At 37.1% G+C, this 27,844-nt stretch overlaps 2 protein-coding genes across 3 annotated transcripts; one reads left to right on the top strand and one right to left on the bottom strand.

Moving 5' to 3' along the window:
* Positions 1-148: 148 nt before the first annotated feature.
* rsbn1 (round spermatid basic protein 1) lies at positions 149-9,924 on the top strand. The gene is made up of 7 exons (XM_026243836.1): positions 149-839; positions 1,660-2,288; positions 2,694-2,831; positions 4,031-4,173; positions 4,287-4,454; positions 4,566-4,674; positions 6,057-9,924. The coding sequence occupies exons 1-7, from the start codon at positions 248-250 to the stop codon at positions 6,615-6,617; spliced, it is 2,340 nt and encodes a 779-aa protein (XP_026099621.1). The 5' UTR covers positions 149-247; the 3' UTR covers positions 6,618-9,924.
* On the bottom strand, positions 9,583-27,844 carry ptpn22 (protein tyrosine phosphatase non-receptor type 22). Of its 2 annotated transcripts, none has more exons than XM_026243834.1 (28): positions 27,355-27,844; positions 24,444-24,552; positions 23,155-23,231; positions 22,899-22,994; positions 22,742-22,780; positions 22,387-22,458; positions 21,469-21,528; positions 20,800-20,942; positions 20,560-20,626; positions 20,395-20,472; positions 20,225-20,305; positions 17,685-17,800; positions 15,328-15,893; positions 15,143-15,232; positions 14,368-14,445; positions 14,217-14,288; positions 13,992-14,119; positions 13,858-13,885; positions 13,658-13,732; positions 12,737-12,793; positions 12,569-12,631; positions 12,348-12,478; positions 11,953-11,980; positions 11,708-11,788; positions 11,494-11,624; positions 10,334-10,364; positions 10,128-10,238; positions 9,583-9,924 (listed from the first exon to the last, which is right to left on the bottom strand). In XM_026243834.1, the coding sequence occupies exons 1-28, from the start codon at positions 27,454-27,456 to the stop codon at positions 9,863-9,865; spliced, it is 2,772 nt and encodes a 923-aa protein (XP_026099619.1). In that variant the 5' UTR covers positions 27,457-27,844; the 3' UTR covers positions 9,583-9,862. The 2 variants fall into 2 exon arrangements, with proteins under 2 accessions (XP_026099619.1, XP_026099620.1); XM_026243835.1 differs by having other exon boundaries at positions 11,708-11,770.

The following is a 27,844-nucleotide window of genomic DNA, read 5'->3' as shown; positions in this document are numbered from 1 at the left end:
ACGCGAGAAGGGGGGCGACGAAAGTGTCGCGCTTCTTATCACACGTCTTTGGTCACGGCAAGGTACGTGACGATCGACACGATGATTGCTTAGTTTGCAAATCAAATGCATAAACCACACCCCATAGTCCAGAAACATCACTACCCACAAAGCTACCGATTGAGCGCATGCGCGCTACGAACGAGAAAACTACAAACGCGTGAGCTCCGATTGGCTACTGACCAAAGAACTACAGCTCCCAATAGACATGCGCAAAAAGTCCCTCTTAAAGCCTTTTAAATTTACGTGCAAAATGGCTGCACAGGTCGATCTACTACGCGTCAAAGTAGAGGAGAAGAGCAGGGACAGCTTTGACAAAGCCACCAAAGAGAAGAAAAAGAAGAAAAAACGGGAATGTTCGCCGTCCGATGACAAGCACGAGAGAGCGGAGAAGGAAGCGAAGAAAATAAAGCTACATCACCACCAACACCATAACCAACACCAACATGCCCAACAGCGAGCGCATCCACCGCACCAACAACAGAACAGCCAAGCGCGCGACTTCAGCAAAGAGCAGGCACCTGTGCAACACCGCCATCTCAACCACCATCACCATCACAGCTCCAAGAAAGAAGTACCTCCGGGATGGCCGCCGCGCAAAATGACACCAGCAACGGCTCACGTCCCGCAGAAGACGGTCCTGCCTCCTTCCCCGCTCTTCACTTTCACGCCGCTCAAAGTAGCGAAGGCCGAGACACCCAATAACAAGTCCAAACACATCGAGAAGGACGCCAAACTCAAGCCCAAGAAGGAAAACGCCGAGGCGAATGTTAAAGTGGGGGAATGCAAGAAGAAGAAAGGTAACTTTAATAGCGTTTAAACGTTAGCCAAACGATTTTATATTCCTGGCTGGCTTCCAACTTGAGAAGTGAGCGGAGAAAGTGCCATTAGCCTCCGCTGCTAACCCATGCGCGAGCACGCCCCCATTCAAAAGAGCTCAGCGTACGTGCAGATAAGCAGAATTGCTAAATTTTATTAAGAAAGAAACTTTTAACCGCTGTCAAAGTGTTTTGATGAAATTGAAGTATAACTAAATACTTTTTCGCTTTTTGGTATTAGAGACGTTCTCTTTGCAGCTGTCATGTTTACTAAACGCGCTGTAACTACAGTAATGTGTAATTTCACAAACATGAGTAACGCGATACTACTATAGCTTTTTATTAATACAATATCATAACAATTCCATGTTTTTAGACACAATGCGTTGATGTTTTTTAAAGCGTTTTGCGATACCATATATACTGTATATGGTAATAACTTTATACTGTCTGTTTTATAACGCCAAATTTACACTTCAAAGTTGAGCGCTTCTGAAGTGGCTTTTAGCAGTCTTTACACAGAATGTTTATTGCTGCACAAAATGTGTGCATTCACACCTATATGCTATGATACTAGGGGCTAATGTGGGTCAGAGCAGGCTTGATTTAGCCTGGCTTTTATGCGCCATTAAATCTTTACATAGAATTTTGAGCAGGCACAGAGCTGCTTTAACTTAGCTGTTAAGATTTAAAACATTACCACCTGACCACTTTTGCGCGTATACAGTTTTACATAGGTAAACACCTAGACGTTATGAACAAAAGTTTTTCTAAGTTCTGCCATCTCTGTTGATCTTTTCAGAGCCCCATAATGAGAATGGCAAAACCCAGACCCTGGAGGAATACCTTCTAAAGAAAAAGAAAAAGAAGAAGCGGCATCGTGAAGATGAGCGAGGCAAGAAGTTGCGCGTGCACAACAAAGAGGTCCAGACGCTCTGCACAGGATTGACAGGAGATGCTCTGGCACCTTCTGAAGACCCTGTGTTGCATGCATACATCAAAGATGAAGAGCTGTGTCCAAGCTTAGGCGAGTACTACACTCCCAAAGCTGAGAAGAAGCCGTTCCTCTCACACCGAGACCACTTCATCCGCAGCTCGTGGCTTCAGACCAGCGGCTCCTTCAGCAGACTGATCCATGAGGAAAAGCAGCCCAATGGAGGGGCATCTGTACTACATGCTTACGCAGATGAACTGTCTTTACTGCAACCGGAGGACACTGAAAGATTCGCCCAGGAGTTTCTGGATCTGGCCTTTGCTGAACACCCTAAAGGAGCCGCACGCTATGCTCTCGCTGTGGTGCACGGAGCGGCTGCATACCTGCCCGATTTCTTGGACTACTTTGCCTTCAATTTCCCAAATACACCTGTCAAGATGGAAATCCTTGGTAAAAAGGACATTGAGACCACCACGATTGCCAACTTCCACTCTCAGGTAGCATGACGCTCGCTAAATGAAGTTTTTACAAATCATTTAGCTTTTCATAATTTTAGAGGATTTTCAAAGCAGGTGCATGCATTATTTACACAAGTCAGGTGGCTTGAAGGTAGCAGTTCAAAGTACAAAAAACGTAAGTGATGTAGACCAAACTTACAAACACGTCATTATTGGTGTTGGTGTGAACAATATCATGGTTATCTTTCTTTGCATAAATAAGCCTATAAACTTTTTGATTGTATTATTAGACTTAAAAAATATATATATATTCTAAAGTTCTAAAAAAAAAAAAAAAAAAAACTCCATGCTGAAGTTTTCATTTGTTTTTGTTTTTTAATGCACACTAAGATAAAGGGTGTGTGTTAGGATGTTTCCTGGATCTGAAGTGCTTTTGTGTTGCAGGTGAACCGAACGTACTGCTCTGGGACATATAGAGCTGGTCCCATGAGGCAAATCAGTCTGGTCGGTGCAGTAGATGAGGAGGTGGGCGATTACTTCCCAGAGTTCTTGGACATGCTTGAGGAGTCTCCGTTTCTGAAGGTTAGGACATAGTTTCTTACGATTTGGATGAATGGTGTCGTCCTGCACAATTATGTGAAGAATTTTGTCTGCATCTCTTTACTTTTAAAAACCATGTAACATACAAATTGGAGATTTGTGACTTTTAGTCCATGTTTATTTGCTGTGAGTTGTATACCATCCAAATCTTGGAGGCCTGAAAGATTGTTTTTGAAATTAAGTCTCTAATGCTCACCAAGGATGCATTTATTTGATCAAAAATGCAGTATAATGTCAAATGTTATTGTGATTTAAAATAACTGTTAAATATCTCTATTTGAATATATTTTAAAATGTAGTTTATTCCAGTCTTCAGTGTCACATGATTCTCCAGAAATTTTAACATGCTGATTTGGTGCTGAAGAAATACATTTAATTATTATCATGCAAAGAGTTGTGCCATCTAAAATATTTGTGGAAAATTTGTCTTTTTTACAGGCTGGATGAATAGAAATATACTGTCTTTACTGTCCGTTTTGATCTATTAAATGTATCCTTGATGATGGTAATATTTTATTTTAAAAGCCAAAAATTCACCCAAATTTTAGTAAATGCTAGTATACTCCTAAAAGTTGGCAAAATATTGGGGCAATTTTTATTTTGCACTTCTAAAAGCCAATAATAATACCATGACTGATTTATATTTATTCATTTTGCAGATGCTTTTATCCAAAGCCACTTACGAATGAGGAATACAAGAAATGAATTCTTCATACTGATAACTAATAAACAAATAAGATTCTATGCTAATTTGTATTTGTATACTTTAATAAAAATCTACTTGTGATTATAGACATCATAACATTATTGTACAGTAACAAAAGAGATTTGCTATTGAGATTTAACTTTTATTACATTATTCTTTTTAAAGATTAAATGAATAATGGATGATGGCAAAGGGAATCTAAACGTAAAAATAGGGAAGATGAGCAATTTATCCAATATCAATAAAAAGTCTATTATCAGCCAGTAACTGATATGCATTCCCATGCAACAGCAAGTCATGAATAATGGCTGTGATATATTCCATCTCAATGTCCTGTTTCAACAAAAAAAGAAAAGAAAAGAAAAGAAAGCTCTTCATCCAGTTGTTTCTTGCCTTCACACTTTCAGACAACGCTCAGGGCAAGACTACGGCATTGTTTTACATTAATGACATATGTTTTAATTTGTTTATGCAGATGACTTTGCCATGGGGCAGCCTGTCTAGCCTAAAGCTTGACTGCAGGTCTCAGAGTGATGATGGTCCCATCATGTGGGTGAGACCAGGAGAGCAGATGGTCCCCACAGCCGATATGCCCAAATCTCCATTCAAGAGACGAAGGTATTAAATCAACCTCAAATTGAATGTTTTTTTTTTTTTTTTTTTTTTTTTACATTAAAACCGTTTGAAAGCTGTTTGTAGTGCCTCAAGAAACACTTTCTTGTTGGTTGTAGATCAATGAATGAGATCAAGAACTTGCATTACCTCCCGAGAACCAGTGAGCCACGGGAGGTGCTCTTCGAGGATCGGACGCGAGCCCATGCTGATCACGTTGGCCAGAGTTTCGACTGGCAGAGTACAGCAGCTGTGGGTGTCCTGAAAGCTGTGCAGTTTGGGGAATGGTGAGTGCAGCCATCTGCCACACAGAAACATATGCCTATGCTAGTACATGCAAAATGCTGGGTGTAATTAACCATAGATGAAATGACCTTTGATGTTCTCATCTCCCGTAGGAGTGACCGGCCACGGATAACCAAAGATGTGGTCTGTTTTCACGCCGAGGACTTCAATGACGTCGTTCAAAGGCTTCAGCTAGACCTGTATGAGCCACCTGTGTCACAGGTAGGAGCGGTGTTACTGCTAAAGGGATTGTCAGACCACGGGCGTGTGTTTATATTAGTCATGGTTAACATGGCAAGTTAAGTTGTGTAAGCAACAACTTACGAGTGAACTTGCTTTTTTGTACTGAGCAGGACCTTTTTATTTATGTCACATGATGCGCAGCAATGTGTATTTTAAGTATATAACTAGGTCTATATAGTCTGCATGTTTCAGAGCAAAGTGCATCACTGAGATCATTTACACACAGTGTTTTAAGTTGCTCAGCTCACAGTAAAAACTGCAAACTTCATCTCTGCATGTGCTGTGGAGTTTAACATGCATTTGGGATTGAAACCTGATCCAATTACACTTTGTTAAAATTTGCATAATATCCAACAATTTTGTAGACTGATGTTTACAGCACTTCATGCAGATTTGTAATGAGAAGTGCTTGTAAACCTGTTATCGTCACAGACACTTAAAGGTCCAGTCGCAGTTAAAGTGGTCATTGGATGCTAAAATCTCTTTTGCATGTTGTTAGAACATAAATGTGTGTTAACAGTTTGTTTACACATCTACCCTGTAATGATAAAAATCCTCAGCTTCTTGTCTGTGATGTCACACTTTTGACTATGGTCAAAATTAAGGAAAATTTGATACTGTTCATGTTCATTTTATGCTGTTAATGTTTTACATTTCTTCCCATGATATCAAAAATAATAATATTGAGCATTCAAACTTTAAGCACTTGTGTAGTCAACAGCTTTACTTTTTAATTTATTTAATTTCTTTCTGAAGGTAATTTTTTATTACGCTTTTATACACTTTTCAAACAAGATATCAGGCCTCATTTATCAATCGAACACAGAAACAAGCGCAGATCCGTGCACACAAATGAACTTACGACAGAGTTCACGTGTGATTCATGAAACATTCGTATGCCGCCAATCTCATTTTACTAGGGATATGCCGGTATCCAATTTTCATGTTGCGATTAATTGCTGATGGTTTTATCACGGTATACGGTATTATCACCGTATTGAAATTTAGTTTCAGAAAAGTGGTCATAATTACAGTAGTTGAAATAACCATATGCCCAGTTTTCTGTTGTATGTTCGTTTGGTAAATGAAATTATGATAGTTTTAAAGTCAAAGCAAGTGTTTAAAACATTGTTTTAGAAACCAGCATATGACTGTATAAGTGGGGCTACTATTTTATATGATTAATTAATTTTTTACTAATACATAATTTATGTTTATCTTAAGATCACAGTCTGATCTGATAATGCTATCTGGTGCTGGGTAAGCAGGGACTTATTCATGATCCTGAACGGGTGTGGAGATGATACAAGTAGACGGGTATAAAATAGGTCAGCATTCCCATAATGCCCCTCTCTCTACAGTGTGTCCAGTGGGTGGATGACGCCAAACTCAACCAGTTACGGCGAGAAGGCATCCGCTATGTCCGCATGCAGCTCTGTGACGATGACATCTACTTCATCCCTCGCAACGTGATCCACCAGTTCAAGACCGTCTCGGCCGTGTGCAGCCTCGCATGGCACATCCGTCTAAAGCAGTACTACTCCGAGGAAGAGAAGGAGGAGAAATCGAAGGACATTAAGACCAATGACCTGTGCTCCACATCATGTCCTCCCCCCTCTTCGTCCCCTGTTCACCCAGACACCAAAGTCACCTCTTGCGCCCAGCTACAAGCAGACGCGGCTCAAGGCGGAGTGGCCAAAATGGACGAACTGGTTTTCCAGAAGCCCGCAACGCCACCCAGAGAGCCACAGCCTGCACCTCCTCAGCCGGCTAAATCTGCCCACACTGTTCCCGCCGCTCTTGTCCCAGCACCCTGCCCTCTGTCCTCGCCCACACCAGAGCAAATGCTTCCACAGGCCCCCACCGAGCCTGCATCAGACTCCTCACTCGACGGCAGCAGATCCACAGATTCCCCCAAATGACTTCCAAATCCTTCCTTTTGCAGAGGGATGGGGTTTTATTTCACCTTACAGACTTGACTGACATTCCACAGTGTAAAAAAAGGAATATCTGGACTTTGCCTAGAAATGAAGATGAAGAACTGTATATTTTTCTGTTTTAGCTTTTGGTTAAGGAAAGGAACCCGTGAGTACTTTTTAGGTTTTTCTCAGCCAAAGTATTTAATTTGAAATATATTTTTGCTGATTACTCAGTATTGTTTTATATTTGTTTATATATATATTATTATTATTATTATTATAAATTAGATTAACTATCTCTCAAGAGGGACTTTTCACATTGTTTCCCAGGCCATTGTTTGCATCATGTTGATCTGCTAATTGGTTTTTACAGACAAAAACAAGGAAAAAAGTGCCTGTCACAAGTGGAGAGCAGCAATCATATCTTAAAAGAGAACAATAGTCTTATTTTCCCCCCCATGGTGTACTGTCACTGAAATATTTGACATATTTAAGCTAGACTAGTGAGGAGGTATCGATTTAAAGTGAGAGAGATTTGCTTTTTATTTTTATCTTTCTCTGGTTTGCTTGAAGGAAAATTTATTATTTTTTTGAATGAATTATAACAGTAATTATCAAAGAGGAACTTGTGCTTTACCTCTCCTATACAGGAAATAGGATTTGGTATCCACAAGAGGGTTGTTTATTTGTTTGTTCATTTTAATTATTTATTTTTGTCTTTTAAGATCATGGTCATGAATTAATTTTTCATGTTTGTTTTCTGTCTGGATTGTGTGCAGAAGCCGTTGTGCTTTCTTATGTTTTTATTTTTGACAGGAAAGACATATTCCATGTCCGGATGTTAGCAGAAAACTAGATGGAAATGTAAATAACCAAACCTACACTCAGGGGCAACATTCTGATGCCTTTTCATTTGGTCAAGTCTCCTTCTACTTTACTTTAAAGTTTTATAGCAATCTAATACATACATTTAGATTTTTGGGTTTTGAATGAATCCTTAATTCTGACGTGTTCGTATGAGCTTGATGTAAAGGAAACGGTCTCTTGATTCAGATGGATCATCTAAACAAGCTTCCATTCAGTTTGTACACAATTCTGCTCATACTATCAGAGTAGTTTTAGAGTCACAAAGGAAATATCTTTTTAAATCATACTTTTATTTTCTTTCTTTTATTTGTCTCATTGTCAGCACTTTTAAAAAAAATGCCCCGAATGACGAATCATGTTGCTTTGTCCTTTTAAAGCACTTGTTGATTTGTTTTTGTTTTTTCTGAAAATCAGTCAATGCAAATATGAATTAACTTAAGGCATGAATAAACTCCTGTTTTTCTTGTACAAGAAAACTGTTGTATGTTGCTCTTCCCATAATCCGCTTTTTCCTTTAAAAAGCATCTAATATTATTTATGAGTATAGTAGCAGCTGCAGGAGGCACATGTCCAGTGCTATTGCATAACACTTGTTCCATATGTATTTGATCTGATGTTGTCCATAGTAATTTATGATAAGCATTCTAGGGACTGCAGTTTGGCTTTCACTTGCTGAGTGTAGTTGTGTGTCAGTAATGTTTTTGCACATGTTGGCTTGTTTCTTTTGAATGGGATTCAGTCTCAAAGCAGGCAGTTGGTGTTTTTGAAAGGGTTATGGGCAGTAGTTGTGCTTCTCTGTTGACTCCAAGATGTGTTAATGACTGATTTGAATGTAATTTCACACCAGCAAGCCAATCAGTCTACATTGATTATGGTTTCAACAAAATTATCTAATTGCTTTCCCTAATCAAATGCATCCTCTATAAATGAGTGCCTTTAATTGTCTGCTATTAAGCTTATTGATGTTGTTCAAGTGGTACAAAGAATTAATTGTGATGGAATTTCATAAAGTCTGGCAATAAGTAAAGATTGGGGATTTATGATCATAAAAAATCATGCATACTCTCTGCTACAAATTCTAATTATCCAAAAGTAACTAAAATGACCATTTTATTGGTCACCAAATGCCAAAAAAAAAAAAAAAAGAAACATTTGTGGTAAATTACTTATATAAATCTGCTTCCTATATTTCCCAGTATTTTTTTATTAGGGTTAGAATTATATAGGCAGGTGTGAAATAATTTACCCTATTTAATATTAATTCCTCAGTTACAGGTTCTGCAGATTAACAATTTTGCTTAATGAAAGAAAAGATCATTTTATTATTTCATCCAGAATAATTAAGATTGTTTTAAGATGTCTTTATTGGTGTCTTTAACACCAATCCATTGAGATGAATCTTCCCATATGTTGAGTTTCAGACCTGTTTTCCACTCTGCATCACACGATAATGCTTTTATACCTTACAGTTTCATGTTATATTGAAATAAACATGATGTTTAGTGTTCTTTGTTTCTTCTCAATTTTGGCAGCTAGTTTTCTTTTTTTGTGTTGATCAGGTTTCGATGGTCATTTGTAATATAGGAAAAATCCACTTAGGGATCAAGGCATGCTCTGTGTGTTTGATTCATTATTTGCTCTGTTTGATATTTGTATAAAGGTTTTCGATTTCATCGATTTTTAAAGACTAATTAGACTGTCAATTATGAACATAGTCAAAGTAATGTTTTGTAAATGCTAAGTTACATTTAATAGAACTGTCATGTGGATCTTTTCAATTGTGTAAAAATGCAATGGAATGCATAGACTTTTTCTGTATTTTTTTAAATAAACCATTTTATGAGTGTACCCAGCGTTTCACTGCATCAGAAATGGAAAATATACAAATAAGTAAAGGGCAGAGGTAAATACGGTCACAAAACAAACTTGACAATAGAAATTTACAATAATTTCCGTCCCTTTCAGACAGACATGACACCAAATGCGCTGTTACTAAGTCCGTTATGTAACATGGAAAGCTTGATTGACCATGGGGACCTTGCAGCACTATATATCATAAAAGACATTTAAAAGTTACTTATGAGATTACAGAAGAGTCTACTTTTCAGTACATTCATCCCCTTTATTTTCTTATCTTTAGTTACACATCTGTAATCATTTATATACATTTTAGTTGCATAAGGGTTGCAACACACTTCAATATTTAAAGTCCAAAAAAAAAGCAATTAGTCATTGCCAAAAGCCCAGTCTTTATTTATGTGCATCTCTTGAGTGACGTGGTGAGGTCCGTTGTTGTGTTTCTGAGAAAACTTTGCTCAGTAAATCCTCTTTTGAACTGTCCTGTGAGGCTGTTTTCCTTTTCTTTCACCTTCAGCATGGACTTAGACCCATGTTTCTGGCTTATTTCGTGGGCCTTTCGGCTTTCCAAAACGAGATCCAAAAGCTGTGGAGTATAAAAAAAAAAAGTGTCACTGGCACAGCGCGAGAAAAAAGTGTAGTGCCTACAGGCCAGGAATCAACAAGAACTGAAGAAATATTAAAAAGAGTAGCTCCATCTTGTGGCAGCTTTTAAACTCTCAGAACATCAGTTTGGAATCATACTGTGTTTGGTCATTTAGAATATTAAAAAGGAGGGCGATATCTTACAAAATAAGAATCCAACAGCGGCACCATAGGGTGGTGGAGCAGACTGAGGCGGGGCTGGAGACTGGCCTGAGGGTGGCGCTGGGGGCGGGATCGGGGGCGGGGCCAATTTTGCTGCAAATGACAGTTACATGACGTTCAAGCCACACACAGCTAATTTTTCCTTGTTTATTTTAATAGAATTAGTGGTAAGTGGTTATTATACATACTCTTCGGTTTTCCTTTCAAAAACTTAATACTCTGTAACAAAAGAAAATATGTATTGACATTTATAATATTTATATACGTTTTCACATACGCTACAAATATGCTTTTATCCAAAGCAACAGGGACTGTTCACATTAGGGGCCATTCACATAGATGTGATTTAACTGAAAAATGTCTGCGCCGGGTAGTTGGATAACAAATAATTAAGGTACAGCAATTTTTGTTTTGTTTGTTTATTTTTAAAGTTTAACTGCTTTTAACTTGAGCACAACGTCAAACAAGTCTATTTCTTAAGACGTTTTTTTAATGGTTCAACTACTTTTAAGTTCAGTTATGCGTTAAACTTGTCTGCCTTGCGCATATTTACATAAGTATGATGGGAATGCAGCATTGGAATGCAAAAATGTGTTCCGTGAGAACGGCCTTAAAGGGTTAGTTCAACCAAAAAAGAAAATTCTGTCATTAATTACACACCTTCAGTGTCGTTCCAAATCACATTTTTTGATCCAATCTGAGAGCTCTATGACTCTCTGTAGACAGCAATGCAATTGCAGTGTTCCCAGATCCAGAAATGTAGTGAGGACATAGTCCATGTGACATCAGTGATTCAACCATAATTTTACAAAGCTACAAAAATAATTTTTGTGTGCAAAGAAAACAATAATAATCGACAATTCTTCTACCAGAGTTACAGTCTTCTGCCATTTTGGAGAGTACCCCAGAACCATTAACACTGTTTACGTTCAACATGTTTTCTCTGCACCTGAACATTAAACATGTTATTATTGTTTTCATTGCACACAATAAGTATTCTCATAGCTTTGTAAGCGTAGTGAGCATAGTGAGCATGGTTTAATGCAAAAACATGTTGTGTATGAACTGCCCCTAATCAGTTTTGGTGGTTTAAAATGCAAAGTAGGGAGCGCATTTTTAAAAGTTAAACTAAAGAAAAACTATGGAAAAGCTGTGCAATGGAATACAAAAAAATCACTCTGTGTGAATGGCCCCTTTAAAGTGCATTCAAGGCAGGTTATTTCCAGTTTGTGTGTTCAGTGGGAAACATATAATACAAAATAAATTTGCCATCAGTAACCTAAGTTTTACATGCTAATTATGCCATGCACTTTACATGTAACAAATACAGAGACTTCAGAAGGTGAACCTTGGTCCTGGCCTTGCTGACCAGTGAAGTTTTCTCTCCTCCCTTGTCCGACTGGTTCTCTGTTGGTCCTGTTGCTGCCGGCTGGCTGCTGGGTGCCTTCTGGTGCTCTACTGTATTACCCACAGGGCAATCTAAACAAAGGTTATGTAGTAATGGTTATGCAGTTTCATGAACTGACGTCAATCACTGTTAAGGGATACATGGTGTCACTCACCTCGGCCCCCAGTTTCTACATCTACAGCGACAGGCGGAGTCAGCGGAGCCACAGATAGAGACTCTGTAAAATTAAACACAGCTGTGCACACATAGATCCAATAATAGTGAGGCCTCTTTATCTCTGTCGCACAGTGACAAACTACACTGCAGTGCACTAGAAAGGGCAAATTTGCTTGTACATGGTATGTTGTAATGACACTAGTGACTCAGGTGTGGGAGGACACAATGGAAACACCAGCCTACCTTGTTTTGAACTTTTTGATCTGACGCTCTGTTAGAAAATGACACATTTTGGCAAGAATGAGTCAATACTTGATCAAACAATTGGAAAATAATTACACAGCATTTCTGTACAGCTTAAATTAGAGGTATGTTTCTTCTAGATCAGGGGTGCCCAAACTCGGTCCTGGAGGGCCGGGGTCCTGCAGAGTTTGGACCCAACCCCAATTAGACACACCTGAACCAGCCAATCAAGCTCTTACTAGGCATACTAGAAACTTCCCGTCAGGTGTGTTGTTGAGGCAAGTTACAGCTAAACTCTGACCCCGGCCCTCCAAGACTGATTTTGCGCACTCCTGTTCTAGATCATGTCTATAAAGTCTGTAGGCTAGCAATAGTTTAAAGGTAAATAATGTAACCTTGCTTCGGCTCCAAGAATGATCTAGGGATGATCTGGGCTGAGAGCTGCCTGACCATTCAGAAGACGTGCCCACTCTCAGTCTCTGCTGCTCTTCCTCAGCTGGCTGACAGGGGGCGCTGCTGTCGGACACTTTAATGAAGAAAAAAAAAAACCCTGGATTTTCAGCTTGTTAAAAAAAATGAAGTTTTCCCAGTATACTGTAAGTTCTGTATACTGCACCTTTCTCCGTGGGAAAAATGAAAGACTCTGGAGTTCTTTCAGGAAGTGGTGGAGTTACACTTTCTATATGAAACAAAACCACAAAACGTAGTGTTGATGTTAATATGTTGAAGATTATAATTTGAACAGTTACACAATGGAGTATGTGATAGTATACACAGTAGCTACCTGTCACAGGAACGGAGTTGAATGCCTGCTCACGTGGTGTTGGGGTGTGTAGAGATTCTAAAGTTAAAAATAGGAAGTAAATATAGCCTATATTAAAATAATCAACCAAAATGACACTGACAGAACTTCCTTAAACTCCTTTTTTTTTTTAGAACAAGTATAATAGAGAAAGAAAGTTACAGTATTGTCATTCACCTTTAAGCCACTTGAATTTCTACTTTGTTTAAAATGTCCTAAGAACCAATTATAAATTATGTAAAAATTTAAATTGATGTAAAAATGTGTTAAACAATCAGCAGGTATTTTAATACATTCTTGTGAATGTTGTTATATATATATAAAAAAAAGACCCGTTTGGATTTGTTTACCGATTCATGTCTTGTCTTTTTCTGTAAATTACATTATTACCAGTAGGTGGCGATCAGTAACTGTCTATTTATGCAAGTCATTGACGTCCACTAAAAGATTGCTCAGTTCACAACACAATAATTGAACAGTATAACGCCTATCTTTGAAACAAGAGGTAAGTGAATACAAGTTCAGTCATTATTCATGAAATATGCGATGATAAAGCGTATTTATTTTGAGCGACCACTTCAGCTAGCATTCAGCTCAGATATTAATGTAACGTTAGTAGGCTACGTAAGGTTTCGTCACCTAGCTTCCTTCCTCGACTCCCAAAATTCGACATTTGTGAGGGTTTGTATGTTATCTTGTTTGCAGTTTTTTTTTTATTTATTTTTTTAGTCATTGTTGAAGGTAGACACATTTTAAAATTGCCTTAGATATGCACGTGTAAATATGGCATGTTTTCACTTGCTTAATGTCACATAGCTTTAACACCATATCTATAACTGTGAATTTCTGCAGAGTATATTCAAAGTTGAATTTGTATTATACACTATTCCTGTTAAGCCTTACCCTGAGGTTGTTTGTACATTAGGGGAGGAGGACTGTGACTTGTGATCAGAATAGGACTGAGTGGAGAAGATGATGCTGCAGCAAAAAAAAAAAAAAAATTGAGGAAGTTGTCAAAGAAGTGTAGCCAGAATTAATATCTTACTGGTTTGCTGCTGTCTTTTCTATGACTTAGAAATACTAAATATATATGACTGACTTACCAGGAAGGGACATTCTAAATTTTAAGCTCTGGAATATAGAAAATAATTGTATTTGTGATTATATTGTTTAGGCTGGTGTGTTCTATTAATATTCTGAAATTATTAATCAGGCTGTACACCCTGCATCTTCTCACCTTGCTTCTGGACCAAGATCGCTTCATGTCTGTCTGAGCCTCATTTGTATGCCCAGACCATTCTAGAGATTTCCCAACTCTCATTACAACATCCTGTGGCTTTTCCTGTGTCATGTTTTGGACCAAATCTGTTGATAATTAGATGAAAGTTTGATACAAAGAACGTACAGAGAAGTGAGGACATGAAATGTGTTATATATTCATCCCTGCCCATCATTATCATACCCTCATCTGTGGCCATTTCAAAAGACTCTGGAGTTCTCTCAGGCAGTGGGGGCACAGGTGAAGGCGGGGTATCTTTTTAGAGAAAAGTGAACATTTACAGGTGCTGTCCATCAAATCTAGACACAAATTTTCAAGTGTGCATAATTCTCACCTTTGTTGACGCTCTCGGATTCTGAGCTGGTTGTGGTTGGGATCACCAGTGTCAACATTTCAGTGTTTTCACTGATATCTGGAAACAAAACCACATACAGTATTAAAAAATCTTTTACTTTCTTTAAATTAATAGAAAATGTACTGCAGCAATTTGTATGCCTTGAAATCTCAGTTTATGTAAGTGAGAACAAGTGTTGTTATCGTTACTATAACTTATAAATCTATTATTAAAACCATTTTCAGTGACTGAAATAAAGTTAAAATAACAGAAGATTTAAATATTAGATAAAAAATATTAGTTCTAACATTTCAATAACCCTTTTCATACATTGCATGATGCATGCTTTCATATATAATTATAACCACAGTTATAAAACCTAATAATACTTAATTTTAAGATCTTTAGAAAGTATGATGCATTAAAATTCATGATAAACAGTGGAATCTGCAAATGTTACAATACGTTTAAATATTGTTTACAATTATTTATGTAACGATATAATGCATTTCCGTTTATTATGAATACCTTGATGCGTTATACACGTTATATATGCTTTAAGTGTTACCAAATTACTGAAACTAAAACTAAAATCAGTTAAAAATAAACAGAAATTTTAAAGTAAGATCTAATAAAAATGACAAGAGCACATAAAATTAAACTAATATAAAATGAAAGGCAGTTCATGATATTAATATAAATACTTTAATAGTATATAAGATGCAACTAAAATAGCATGGGGAGGATAGACATTTAGACCTTAAATTGGACTAACCGTTCATTTCATCTGCCAGTATAAATGACTCTGGGGTTCGCTCTGGCAAAGGAGGAGGAGATTCTTCATCGGATGAAGGTTTATTTGCACCTTTAAGCAAATTATAACACAGGAAAGTATCATAAGTGATGCAGCATTAATAGTTTTCAGAAATCAATTGCTAAAATAGCCATAGGTTTTCATACCTCTGTCTGGTTTTGGCAGTTCTAACACCTGATTATTAAGGGTTAAACTAGGTATTGTGAAACAGAGGTTCTCCATCAGTGCTTCATGAATTATAGAGTCTATAACACTGTGATTGTTGCAAACCGGTGGAGACTCAGGGCCAAAATAAGGATCTTCCACAGTGTAACAGACTGTGCTGGGGATGATGGGGTTGTGGTCTGTGCCAGCAGGACTGATATCTTGAATTTCTTCACACTCCAGATGTTTCATACTTGGCCTCAGCTCCTGTTCTAGGCTGATGGGATAGTTTGAGGATGCAGCGTGGAAGAGATCAGTGTTGAAGCTGGTGGATGACTCCGTTCTTTGAGATCCACAGGTTGTTAAGTCTGTTTGAGGAGTTGCTGCTCTGAATGACCTCTGATCTGTAATCTGGCTCCATTCACCCATTGTACTGAGCATGTCTGCAGGATTGAGTCTTGTGGGGATGAACTCTTGACTGAATGGTTCTGAATGAGACTGTGACCAAGAGGTGACATTGTGTGTGATGTGATTGAGTTCATTTATAGGGATTTCCGTCTCGTTATTCCTATCAAAACAGTAAAAAAATTATGATCAGGAATGCCACAAAGACAGTCGCAATGTGTCTTAAGATAGGTTTACAATTGTAGTTTGGTTCTTTTGGTCTGGACCAAAAAAGAATTATACATTTAGTCCTAGTTTGCTTAGCGTTCACACTGTCATTTTTTTTAACTGAACTGAAAGATACAACATAAAAGGCATAAAGATACACATCCTGTCCTTGTGTTGTTTAGATGTATTTGGTCTGCATTGCAATAATATTTCAGTGAAACTGCACCAATCACTGGGCCTGTCCCAGTACCCACAATTATTATCTCGGCCACTTGAGAATGCATACATGCAACAGAAAATAAGTGCAGCAGACTGCCCCAGATCTGAAAAATGATAAAGCTCAGTGCCCTTGATGCACACTAAATCTCTAATACCTCTTTGGTGTGGTATTTGAGGCTAAGTGTAACACACCATGTTTAAGGGTCAAACATAGTAAAGGTTTCCAGTGCAAGTTAAATTACTTTGATATTGCATGATTTGGTAGTAAAAAAAAATTTAAGTGTTGTAAATTGAATTGTTGCAAAGATAAGTATGTATATTTTTGTAAAATTACCCCATAATTTTCTCACCCTCAAGCCATCTTAGATGTATATGACTTTATTCTTTTAGATGAATACAGGATTTGTAAATAAAACATATTGGAGGATTTCAATATAAGCCAAAACGGAGATTGGTTTTCCTGTGCTGTATACAAAACTTAATTTTTGGTTCGACTATACCTTTAATTTGAGTCACCACAAAAATTCTGAAAATAATGTTCATTTTTAAAGCACAAAGAACTGAAAATCAAAACGTGTAAATAAAGCTTTGTAAAAAATAAAAAAAATCATATTTTTACAACACTATGATTTACAGCATGATGCAATGTGCTCCATCAGGTAAAAATTTGGCACACTGATAGAGGACAGTGAGTAAAGTCACTATTGCAAATTTGGAGTCTCTAACTCAAACTCTCTAGTGCCACCACTTGTCAAAATTTGCATTCATGTATATACTAATAACTTTTGGCTCATGCCGAGTTGAATGAACTCCAAAAAATTTTAATCGCAAGGTTTAGTTCTTTTGCTATTTTTAATTGTTCATAAAACCTACTTTTTGTGAACTCATCCTAGGCCATTGCACCAATTGTCACAAAAATATAACCAGATTATCTTCAGACCATGCTGGAAAAAATTCTGGAATTCAAGTTGATTCGTCCAACCATTCTTGAATAACACATAAAAGAATTCTATGATAACCATGCAAAAATACATGTGAGGCTATATCTCCACAACGCTTAGGCATATTGAGACCAAACTTGGTGTGTGTTATAACAAGCATGACCTGAGACTACCTGCGGCATTTCGGCACTGTGCCACCTAGTGGTCTGGAAATATGGAAAATGATTTTTTTTTTTCTTATAACTTCTGAATGGTTGGGCCAAAAATGACAAAACTGTTCGCTTTAGATTCAATGCATCATGCCAAGTCAAATGATATCTATTTTCCCTTGTCAACCATTTGGGTGTCGGCCATTTTGAATTTGGTCATAAAATGCTATAATTTACGAGCGCAATGACATATTGTTACGAAACTCGGTAAGCATCTTAAAAACACCATGCCCTTATGGTACTCAAAAAGTTAGTAAAAATTTGTATTTATTCATCTGTGGAAAGGTAAATTAATGATGAAAGAATTAATTACGTTTTTGTCTGAACTATTCCTCTAAAATTTGTATACATTTTATTAAAATGAGAAATTCTTAATACCTGCACCCCATATCAATCAATCCTCTGAAGTCTGTCGCAGTCTCTGATTCAGAGTCGCTGAAATCCATGAGCTCACTTCCACTGCTTAAGGTGACGGGAGAAGAGGAAGCTGGGACCTGATTGAGAATCAAATTAAATTGTTCACTGAACTAGGGATGTCAACGATTAATCGATGATCGATTAATTGTCGATAAGAGATGCAATCGATTAAGGCTATCGATGGTCGGTTAACCGATTCAATGTTGGGCTGCGTGCGGCTCATGCGCACTCAACACGTGCGAGCGGCTGTGAGTGACGGTGACGATATATAAAAGCATCATCATTCATTCACAATGTACAAATTAAGCTTTTAATGTGATTTAAACTTTAAAGTACATTAAAATAGAAACAACATAAAAGTTATTCAACATTAAAAGCAATAGAAATGTAGTTACTAATCATTTCATCAGATAACTGTTTTATATCGTGCGCTTTGCAGGGCTGCGGGACACAGTGACAGGACAGGTAGTCTATTCATTCCTACAACTTGTTAATTCATTCCTACGAATTATTAATGTGGCAATTGTCCATGTTTCATTAATTTTGTTCCCTAAATAACCCATGATTTAAGCGAAATAAGGGAACAAATTAATAAATCGAACGAATTCTTAATTCATGAAATCTTTAATTTCCCTTGCCATGTTTACCACAGTAAGAGATGCGAAAACAGTTATTAAAAGCGAAAGATAATAAAATAAACCTGGGAAATTAGAGGGTTAGACTAAGATTTAGGAAAAGAAACGATGCCTAAATATACTGAATTTGTGGAAATTCGTGACCAACCGGCAAACCAGAACATAGCCGCGTAAATGAAGACTATGGAGTCCAAAAGCATGGTCGCGATTTTACATTTTCCAGTTAACCTATTATTCCTCTAATAAACAAAGCTTTTATACCACACTTGTCATAATCAGATCTTATCATTTCTAAATAAATAATTGCTGGATTCAAAACAGCGATTAATAGGCGCTGTGACCGACACATTCCTGGAGCATTCACTGCTGTCACTAAACGGTGACGCCGAGCATCGTTCACAAGTTTCTGCATGGACCTGACTAGGGCACAGGTTCTAAGCCCTGGGACAAAATGGGATGCTTTAAGGAAAATTTATAGCCTACTAAGTAATAGGCCCAACATAAAAATAACAATTTGTTTTCATGTTTTTTTTTTTTTTTTTTAAATAGGCAATGCGAAATATATCCGACTTAAATAGGCTAATTAAGATTAACGGATTTAAAACAGAAGTGTGGGCGCTCCATAAGTTCACAAAAAAAAAAAAAAAAGGATGACAACGCATTCTGTTTGTTTGCTTTATTTTACAAGAGCACAAATCTTCTGTTTTTATTGTGAGTGTGCACAAATGAAAGTAAACACTTCTGCGGAAAATATATTTTTTTTTCAATGTCTCAGCTGTTTCGATCGCCCCGGAGCCTGCTGCACACGTAGGCTATATTCTAGCGATTCAAACTTACATCGCAGTCTGTTCATTATCAAAATAAAATGTCAACTAAATATTAAAAGGTTACACTGGTCAGTTTAAATAGACCGTAGTATACCGGTCCTGTCTGCTGTTCCAAGGACGTTTTTGCTCATATGAAGAGGATCATCTTTTCCGTCTATATGCGAATGCGTGTTAAGTACAAGCCTAGTTTACATTATAAATAATAGTTTAACATTCAAATACATTGCGAATATGGAAACATTTCGATTTGTGCCGAATGAGACATGAGCAATAACCTCCAAATAAATCTAGCCAAAGCTGCGCTCGCTCATCGTCTGCACGCATGCACTGTCACGATCTAATGCGCTGTATGCCGGATTTTTAAAAATCTGACATTTTCTAGGACGGAATCCAGCAGGATCAAATTAATGTGAGCAACTGTGTTTTGGTGCAGCAGCGCCGATGTAGTTCACTTAATGTGCAGCGCAGTCACACGCGCTCCACATTTCGGATAATTTTATACAATAATGTCAGTTGAAAACATTGCAATTGTGCTTTAAAATACAACAACGCGTTCAGCGTTCTCCGTGCGGGATTGGAAACTGTCAACAAAGTAAAATGACCTCAAAAGTATGGCGCGCTCTCTTCATTTTATCAAATGATCATAATCGCATCTATTCATTTTATAATCCTGCTACTAGCATTTTATTCAGACTAAAACCTCTTTAATTCAAGTGAGAAAGCGTTTTGTGTGTGTGTGTGTGGCTTTTGCACATCCTGTCATACCGCTCACTGCGTGCCTGCAATAGACGCATTTTGCAGTATTATGGTTAACGATTAATCGATTAATTGATCGTTAATTTAAACGACGATCGATCATGGAAATAATCGAAATTTGACATCCCTCAATGCAAAAAAAAAAAAAAAACCTTGCCATATAAATGCTCTGACTATGTTGTATAATCTGTCATAAATGTGAAGCAAAATCAGTGAGAAATCAAATTATGTATTTATATATTTGTGTAAATAAAGAGTAAGTAAAAATGATGGCATATCTAACCTCTCTGTTTGATTCATCCATTGCTGCCAGATATCTCTCCAACAGCAATTTGATGGTCCTGTATACTAGTTCATATTGTTCCTAGGAGGAGAAGAAATTATCTTTAGGTAAAATAGAGACTTTTTGTTTTTATTGGTTATGGCAATTTAGGGAGAAACTAAGTTGTTTACCTTAGTCTGAACCACAGAGGGCCTCTGTGTGCGCATGTCCTTTACAAGTTCAAAGATACTGAAATCCTCTGGTATCATCTAAACAAGAGCAAATAAGATCGGCATATCGTCAAAATATTGATGATAGTTTGTCAGTATAATGAAAGTTCAGGAAGATGTTTTTACCTGTCTCTTCAGTAGATTCCAGGTATAGTCTATGGCACACAATGCACCTGTTCTTCCACAGCCTGCACTGCAAATCCAAGAGTTTCAAGAGAATGAGCCACAGTGGAAACACAATTCTTTCATCTCACTTTTGAAAAACTTAGGTTGATAGTCCCTTGAGAGTAGCTTGATTTACCCTCAAGTGCAATCATTGAAAAAAAAAAAACCTAACAGTCAATTCCAGCAGATACAGGTGTTTACCTGCAGTGAATGCAGATGGGAATCTCATCATGATCCTGGTAAATCCTCATGTCCTGCAGCAGCTCCAGGATGGCAGGAATGGAGTCGGGTACTCCGTGATCTGGCCAGTTCACATAGTGCAGCTGCTTCAGTGTCCGAGACTCCTGGAAATAACCGGTGGAATATAGACTGTTTGTTTGTTTCTGGTAACCTGGTTTCTAGTTATTAAACCACCATATTTTGGTGGTTTTCTTTCATCGCCACAAAACCTGTCTGTCTTTATGTTTGTTCCACTACAATGTCAGCAAATTCTCAGAACTTTTTGACTATTAAAGCTGATTACTGCATACTCTTACGCAATTACATTTTCAAGAACAAAAAAACAAAAACATGTTTGGACGAGTCATAGGTCACCACAACATAATGTTTAACCTAACGCAGTATTTTTTTAATTCATTAAACTTGACTGAAGTGGGAACACATCCAGCAGGCAGTTTATAATTGCAAACAACTTATCATTCAGGACATTTGGGGAATTTGTTTTTTTAATGGTTTTATTTTAAAATCAAGGAGGAAAAAAAGCAATATTTATATATAAATGAAATTTTGTATAAACTATAAAGACGGTAAAGGGTTAGCTTTGAATATTATTCAGTTAGTTGTAATTAAGATCATTGAAATGTCACTTACTTGTTTAAATGTCACCTTCAGTGTCCGTGTCAAATATTCTCCCTTTTCTTCATCAGACTCCTAAACAAAATCAAATGTGCATGACTGCAATGCTCAATGGATCAGTAATTTGCAGATAATATTTTGGCTAATGTTACTCAATAGTGAAAACTGATTAAAGATCTTGTTAAAAGGTGCAGAATAAATATGACAGCATTGTTTTTAACAATATAATATAAAATTCTGGTTGACACAATAAGCTGATAACTATTTTCGACTATTTTGTCTAAATAAATACAAAATAATAAACTGAAAATAAAAATGTTTAAGTGCGACAATTTAATTTAAGCATGCAGCACAAAATTATAAAGTACAATGTGAAGCAACACTGACATTCATGTTTGAGATTGGCTAAAGATTACATTTAGAAGTTTTATTTTACTAGTGTTTTAAAGATACACTTCACACTAAAAAAGATAAAAATCCCTAAAACAAAAAAAAAAAAAAACTTTTCTGCCAGGATATTATCCGTTTAAATGTTTATAGACATTTCTTTAACCCTTACTCATAATACGGGTGAAAATATGAAATTACTTCATATTAAAACCAACATTTCTTAATTCAGTTGAGTCCTACAAATTGAAAAAGGTAATCTAAAAGTAAAATCGAGAGCATACCGCTATCTAATATAGTACTGATAATTTGTCTTTTTTTCCAATAAGTAACATTTTTGTTTGTTACAAATGTCAACATATTAAGAAAACATAGTGATGTTGTGGAAGAACGCGATGTGTTTTTTTGTATCGTACATAGTGGTTCTAGATTTTGTGTTTTAGATACTGCGTGAATACTGAGAATCAGGCGTGAACATATGTGTGTGAGTTCAAATAAAACAAGGACAGGAAGTGTGGTGTGAGTGAGGAAAGGGGTGTTTCTTACATAGTATATGGTAAAAGGCTCACACACAAACACATCATCCTTTGACTCTGGCCAGTAACGCTCACATTTTTTCTGAAAGAAAGAGTAAAAGCAGCATTCAATCTCAACTGCTCCCTTCTCTCTACGCTCTGAAAATGAATACGCTGAGTGCATGGCAGCACTGTACTCATATCAAACGTTTTGAAAGGGTGGGAGCTCAAGATTTAAAAAAAAAAAGAGGTTGAAGAAAATGTCAGGCTTGATGCAATTGCTTCACCATTCTGAGGCAAGAAGGATGTGGTTAATAAAAAAGATTTCTTTAAAACACAGTGACTGTCAACATTTCCCCTATAACACACTGTCAGTTAAAACTTACCCTTCCCATTTCAAACTCCCGGCAAGCCATCACAATAACCTGCAGAAAGAGAGATTCATTGTGTGATCTGACCGAAGCTCATCTAGCAGGTTCAACCTCTTTTCTACAGGAAGTGGAATGTGTGTGAAATGGTCATACGCTATAATCAAGCTCTCACCTGTACGTTGTATTCCCACAGCATCCTCCAGAAGTCAAGCACAGTGTTTGGCAGCGGGCCTTGTGTGGCAATATATGCCCTAGAGCCCAACACTCCCTGAAATAAATACAGGACAAATGGCAGTATTTACTGAATCCTGAACAGCACTGACATTTTGTTAGTCATTGCTGAAGCATGTTTTGTTGAATCTGATCAATGTATAGATCTCTTTGTGTTTAAACGTTTATAGCATGAAAGCTTTCTTGTGCTTCCTTACCTTAATAAAACTAGCATTGACGTAATCGGTGTCATGTTTGGAAGTAATGAGGGAGAGTTTTACTCTGCTGTGATCAACTGTGAAAAAATACAGCCATCAGCATCTTTAGCACATCTTATCTTCACAATCAACGCTTTTCGTGGTTTACATACAACTGCTGTTTTCTCAAATCTTGTGTTGATCTCCTACATTTCTATCCATGTTTTTCTTTGGCTTTGTCTAATGTGATTTAGTGCAGAATGTATAGTATAACATACAAATACATCACACAGACGTCTATTTGATGTACGCATTTTCATTTAGAAGATGTTTTTAGGATGTTTGTTCCACTGCAGTACACTTCTACAGTACATTTCCTGTCAGATGTTAACTATAGACATTTAGAGAACATTTGTATGATTTAGAAAGGCTTGCAGTTTTTACAGAATACTGACATAACATAAAACTAACATAAAAACATGTATGCATTTGACAGACAATTTTCTCACATTTATATAAGCAACTTACAACTAAGAAAAACAGCAAGCGGAGGTAATACCGTGAGAAGTGCTAACAATACAAAGTTCAGAATAGTACAAGCTTGAACAGGAAGAGACTAAGAAATAGCCAAATGTCTGAGGTTTTTTGCAGTTTTGTGTTTAAACAACCCTGTTAACTGTAAATGGTTTAACTGAAAAATTTTAGTTTTGAAAAAAGTGTAATTTGCTGTAAAAAGGACACTACCAGAAGACCCACTATTCACATAAATATATTTTACATTTAAAATGTTTTTTTTTTTTTTGTTAACATTGCTTGAAGGTGTTACATTTTCTGTTATTTAGTTAATGTTTATGACGTTATTTTAGTGTTGTGTGTTACACTACTGATGTTTTGTCTCTGTGTGTATGATGTGTAAGCATTAGCCATGTATTGGACAAGCCACTATTTTGCCACCTGTATTAGTGTAGTTATCGGTATATTTTACAGTATAAGCAGATTTTGGAACTTCAAGCAGACTGATATTTTAACATTGTATAACTTAATGAAATATATGTTTATAATGTAAAATATACACATGCACCAATATGCCATCCCATATGTATTTTAGTGCTGAATTTCCCCCACTTAAATTTAACAGGATGCTTTTGCAGTGAATGTAAATCTGCTTGTTCATCAGATATCACTTAACAGATATTAGCTTTCCATATGTAGAGTATGTGTTCTTTGTTGTGTATAATATTTCATAGGAAACAGTACTGTACAGTATATTATGGCATACTGTAGTGTGTATAGTCAGATGTGATACTCACAGGGAACAATGTCTTTGTATCTGTTCTTCTTCGCATTTTCTTGTTTGTCTGCGGCTGTGGTGGGGTACGTCTTCTCGGCACGATATTTAGTAGACTGTCTCTTCAGTTTCTGTTTTGACCAAGTTACAGAAAATTCAGTTATGATTTTGTATCATTTTGTGCAGTAAAACTTTTTTTTTTTTTTGTTATTTTAATTTCTGCTTATATTGCAAATACACCAAAGCTAGACGTTCAGGGCAGAGATGTTAATGCTGAAAATATTTATTTTAAAGACAGAGCCAAATGTGTTTCAGAAACTCTTATTTGTCATGTATTTGACGTCTAATCTGTGATCTGAGACTATAACACTCTAAAGTTTGAAGGCCTGTGGTTAAGATCTGTGAAAACTAGTTAAGTCTGGCTGTGTATGCGCGAGTGAGTGTGCCTCAATATTTGCATGTGGGATGTACCATCACTCTCCTGTGTGTGTCTCTACGCACAAGCACCTTGAACAGACCAACAGACTTTCCGACCACAGCTGAGCTTACGAGAAATTTGTGAGCCCAACAGACCATGAGCAAATATAGCAAGAGTGATTTGGATGGGATTTCTGAGTTGAAACAACCAGGACTGCGTATGAGGAACCAGCCCATACCATGAGACTGGACATTTCTCTACATACATGTGCCCTGTGTGGGTGTAAATTGCAGTCCAGTATTGAGGGCCAGTAGTTCTGTTCTCAGTGTGATGGGAGCTTAGGTTTCCATGCTCTGCCAAATAGACAGTTTCTCTTCCTGTAAACACTCCATTTGTAAGCGACTCAAATCACTACTCTGGCAGAAGTCTCGTTTGGCAGCGCTTTGATAGAGATAATAGGGCAGCATGTCTGAAAGTGCTTCTTTTTTTTCTTCGTCGGAGTAGGAAGAGACCTCTTTATGCGATTGAGCAAGCAGAAGGGGTCTTCCGAGGTCTTCCTCATGGCCTGGTTTCACATTGAGAACATGAAAACACAAACTAGACACTTCGCAGCTGCTGACGACTATAAAAGACACTTTTTAGCATTCAGGCTAGACTAAAGAGCATGTTTTGTTCTGTAGGACAGGATAAAGCTGTAGTGGCAGAGACAGGCATTAATCGATTTGGTATTTCAGGGTTTAGCAAATACAGATGTGTACAGATGTGTCACTCTTTATTGAGTACATTAAGGATGGCATTTTAACTAAAGATATAAGAGTAACATGTAACTTGGTGATATATTAGGCCTTTAAGCCTTAAAAATGGAGTGATGCTCGTTGTTTGACTGTCCAGTGTTGTAAGCTTCTTTTACAGCCAGGGTTTTAAAACATTTAGATGCTAATGACCCCACATATGTAACCCCAAATAACCACAGAGTATACTTCCTAAAATATATTTGCTTAATATTTTCCTTTACGCCCATACATTAATGTAATATGTGTCATACGTTTACATAAACTAAATGCATAGTAAGTAAAAACATAGATAAAATCTTTTAGAAATTGGATCACTTTCATATATTAACTAATATATCTAGCCCTTACAGATATGTTTATGTCCAGCGCTGAACAACTTCATTAAACCACCACCACCCAATGTAAAGTTTGTGCCACAGCTGCCCTAAAGTAACAGTATTGCTATTTTATTACAGTATTTTTTGTTTCTGTATTGGATAATCCACCAGAATGTCTAAGCTCTTCAGTCACAGTAGTTTTTGTAATGCTACAATATCATTTTCGAATTCACTGTTACTGAATGTAATTCACAAAATACTCAATAATAGGCACAAATCTTTTGTGAGTCCCTAGTTTGGAAACCTTTGATTTAGAGGATATTCTGGCTTAGATGAAGTGTCTAAAAGTTCCCCTTCAGAACAATTTCCTCATAATGCTGCTTTGTAGACTCTAAGAAGCACACATTTGTTCCACTATCGTTAATGTAGAAGAACAGCACGGAACTAGCGATGCCAATGCCATGAGTTTAGTTCCTAGTAAACACCGAAAAGACATGCATTTTTTTTAAGTTTGCATTGGATTAATTAAGGTGAAGAAATAGAAGTACTTCTATTCAAATAAAATGTCCTTTATAAGCATACAGAGAGACACCACATTGTTTTTTGAAAACCACAGTCCATCCATCACTGCCTAACATCCTGTTTCACTCTAAGTGCACTGTAAGCTGATTTGGATGAAAGTGTCTGGCAAGTAAATAAATGTAAATGATAATAGGCCTAAAAATAAAAATAAAAAACGTTTTAAGCGAATTGGCATTTTTGCATTTGTCACTTTTGTGTAAAGTTTTAATCAGCGAGTGACAGCTCAGGATGGGTCATGGGTAACTTCCTCTCAGTCACCCTGACTGTTCACATGAAACATCCAACAGTTGAATTATGAGGGGAATATAGCATATAAAGGTTATTTTGGAACACAAATCTAAGCAGAAGTGAGACAAACGATTACTTTGGGGTCCAAAAGTCCCTTGTTGTAGACAGTCATCCATAGATTCAATAATAAATTAGTTTGGTAATAAATAACCACATCGCATTAAAACTTATTGCACAAAAGCCTAAAGTAAGAGGCACTGTTTTAAGAAGAGGAAGTCCATGCTTAACCATTTAAGCCATTACCTCAACTCACTGCCCAGACATGTTTTATTTTTAGTTTACTTTTGGAACATGCAATGCTAATGTTTTTTTATTATCACAGTTCACTGATTTACAAAATGTCCCATAGCCACACAAACATTGCATATAATGTAAAAAAGCAGGTTTGTTTTTAGCCTAGCATACAACTACCTCATACAGGTGTATGCTGGCTTCTTTTGCAACCTATGCACTGTCACATGACATGAATCTGAGGACGCACTTTCTTTTTCTCAAACAAAACCCTGCAATCTTTCAACTTTTTTAATAGCTTACCAAAAACTCTCCGGCAAAGCCGTTCTCTGCTCCTTCCTCTCCTGTTTCCTTGCTGGCGATTTTGACCAATAGGTCCCTCAGAATGTGGGCTTGGGCATCCATGGCATGATGTGTGAGAAGCTTCCTCCGTCATGTCAGAGATAGGGGAGATCAGTGGGCTTCTGAAAAGAGTCCATCTTTCACTTTCTGTCTGCGTGTGTCTCTTGTAGGTCTGTAGCTGAGTTGAGGAACTGTGCGATGTGGCGTCACGGAAGCAGTGGCAGCAACAGTTCACAGGTTCTTTGGTCAGCTCGAAGTATCACTGGGAACCTCTCCGCCCTCCATCTCTAACTTCAGCTTCTCTCGCTTTTTTCATTGTTGCATATGTGTTTATCGTCTGTCTGTGGCCGTTTTCTTTCTGCCTGCTTGTTTCTTTCTGTCCAACACTTTGTAGCACAAGGTCTTAGAGCCCATACCCCCACACAGGAAGCTTTTGTGGGTGGGTGTGCGC

Source organism: Carassius auratus, unplaced genomic scaffold (assembly GCF_003368295.1).
Source record: "Carassius auratus strain Wakin unplaced genomic scaffold, ASM336829v1 scaf_tig00004557, whole genome shotgun sequence".
NCBI classification, from domain to species: domain Eukaryota; kingdom Metazoa; phylum Chordata; class Actinopteri; order Cypriniformes; family Cyprinidae; genus Carassius; species Carassius auratus.
The sequence above is the reverse complement of the archived record's forward strand: the minus strand, read 5'-3'. Positions and strand labels throughout refer to the sequence as shown.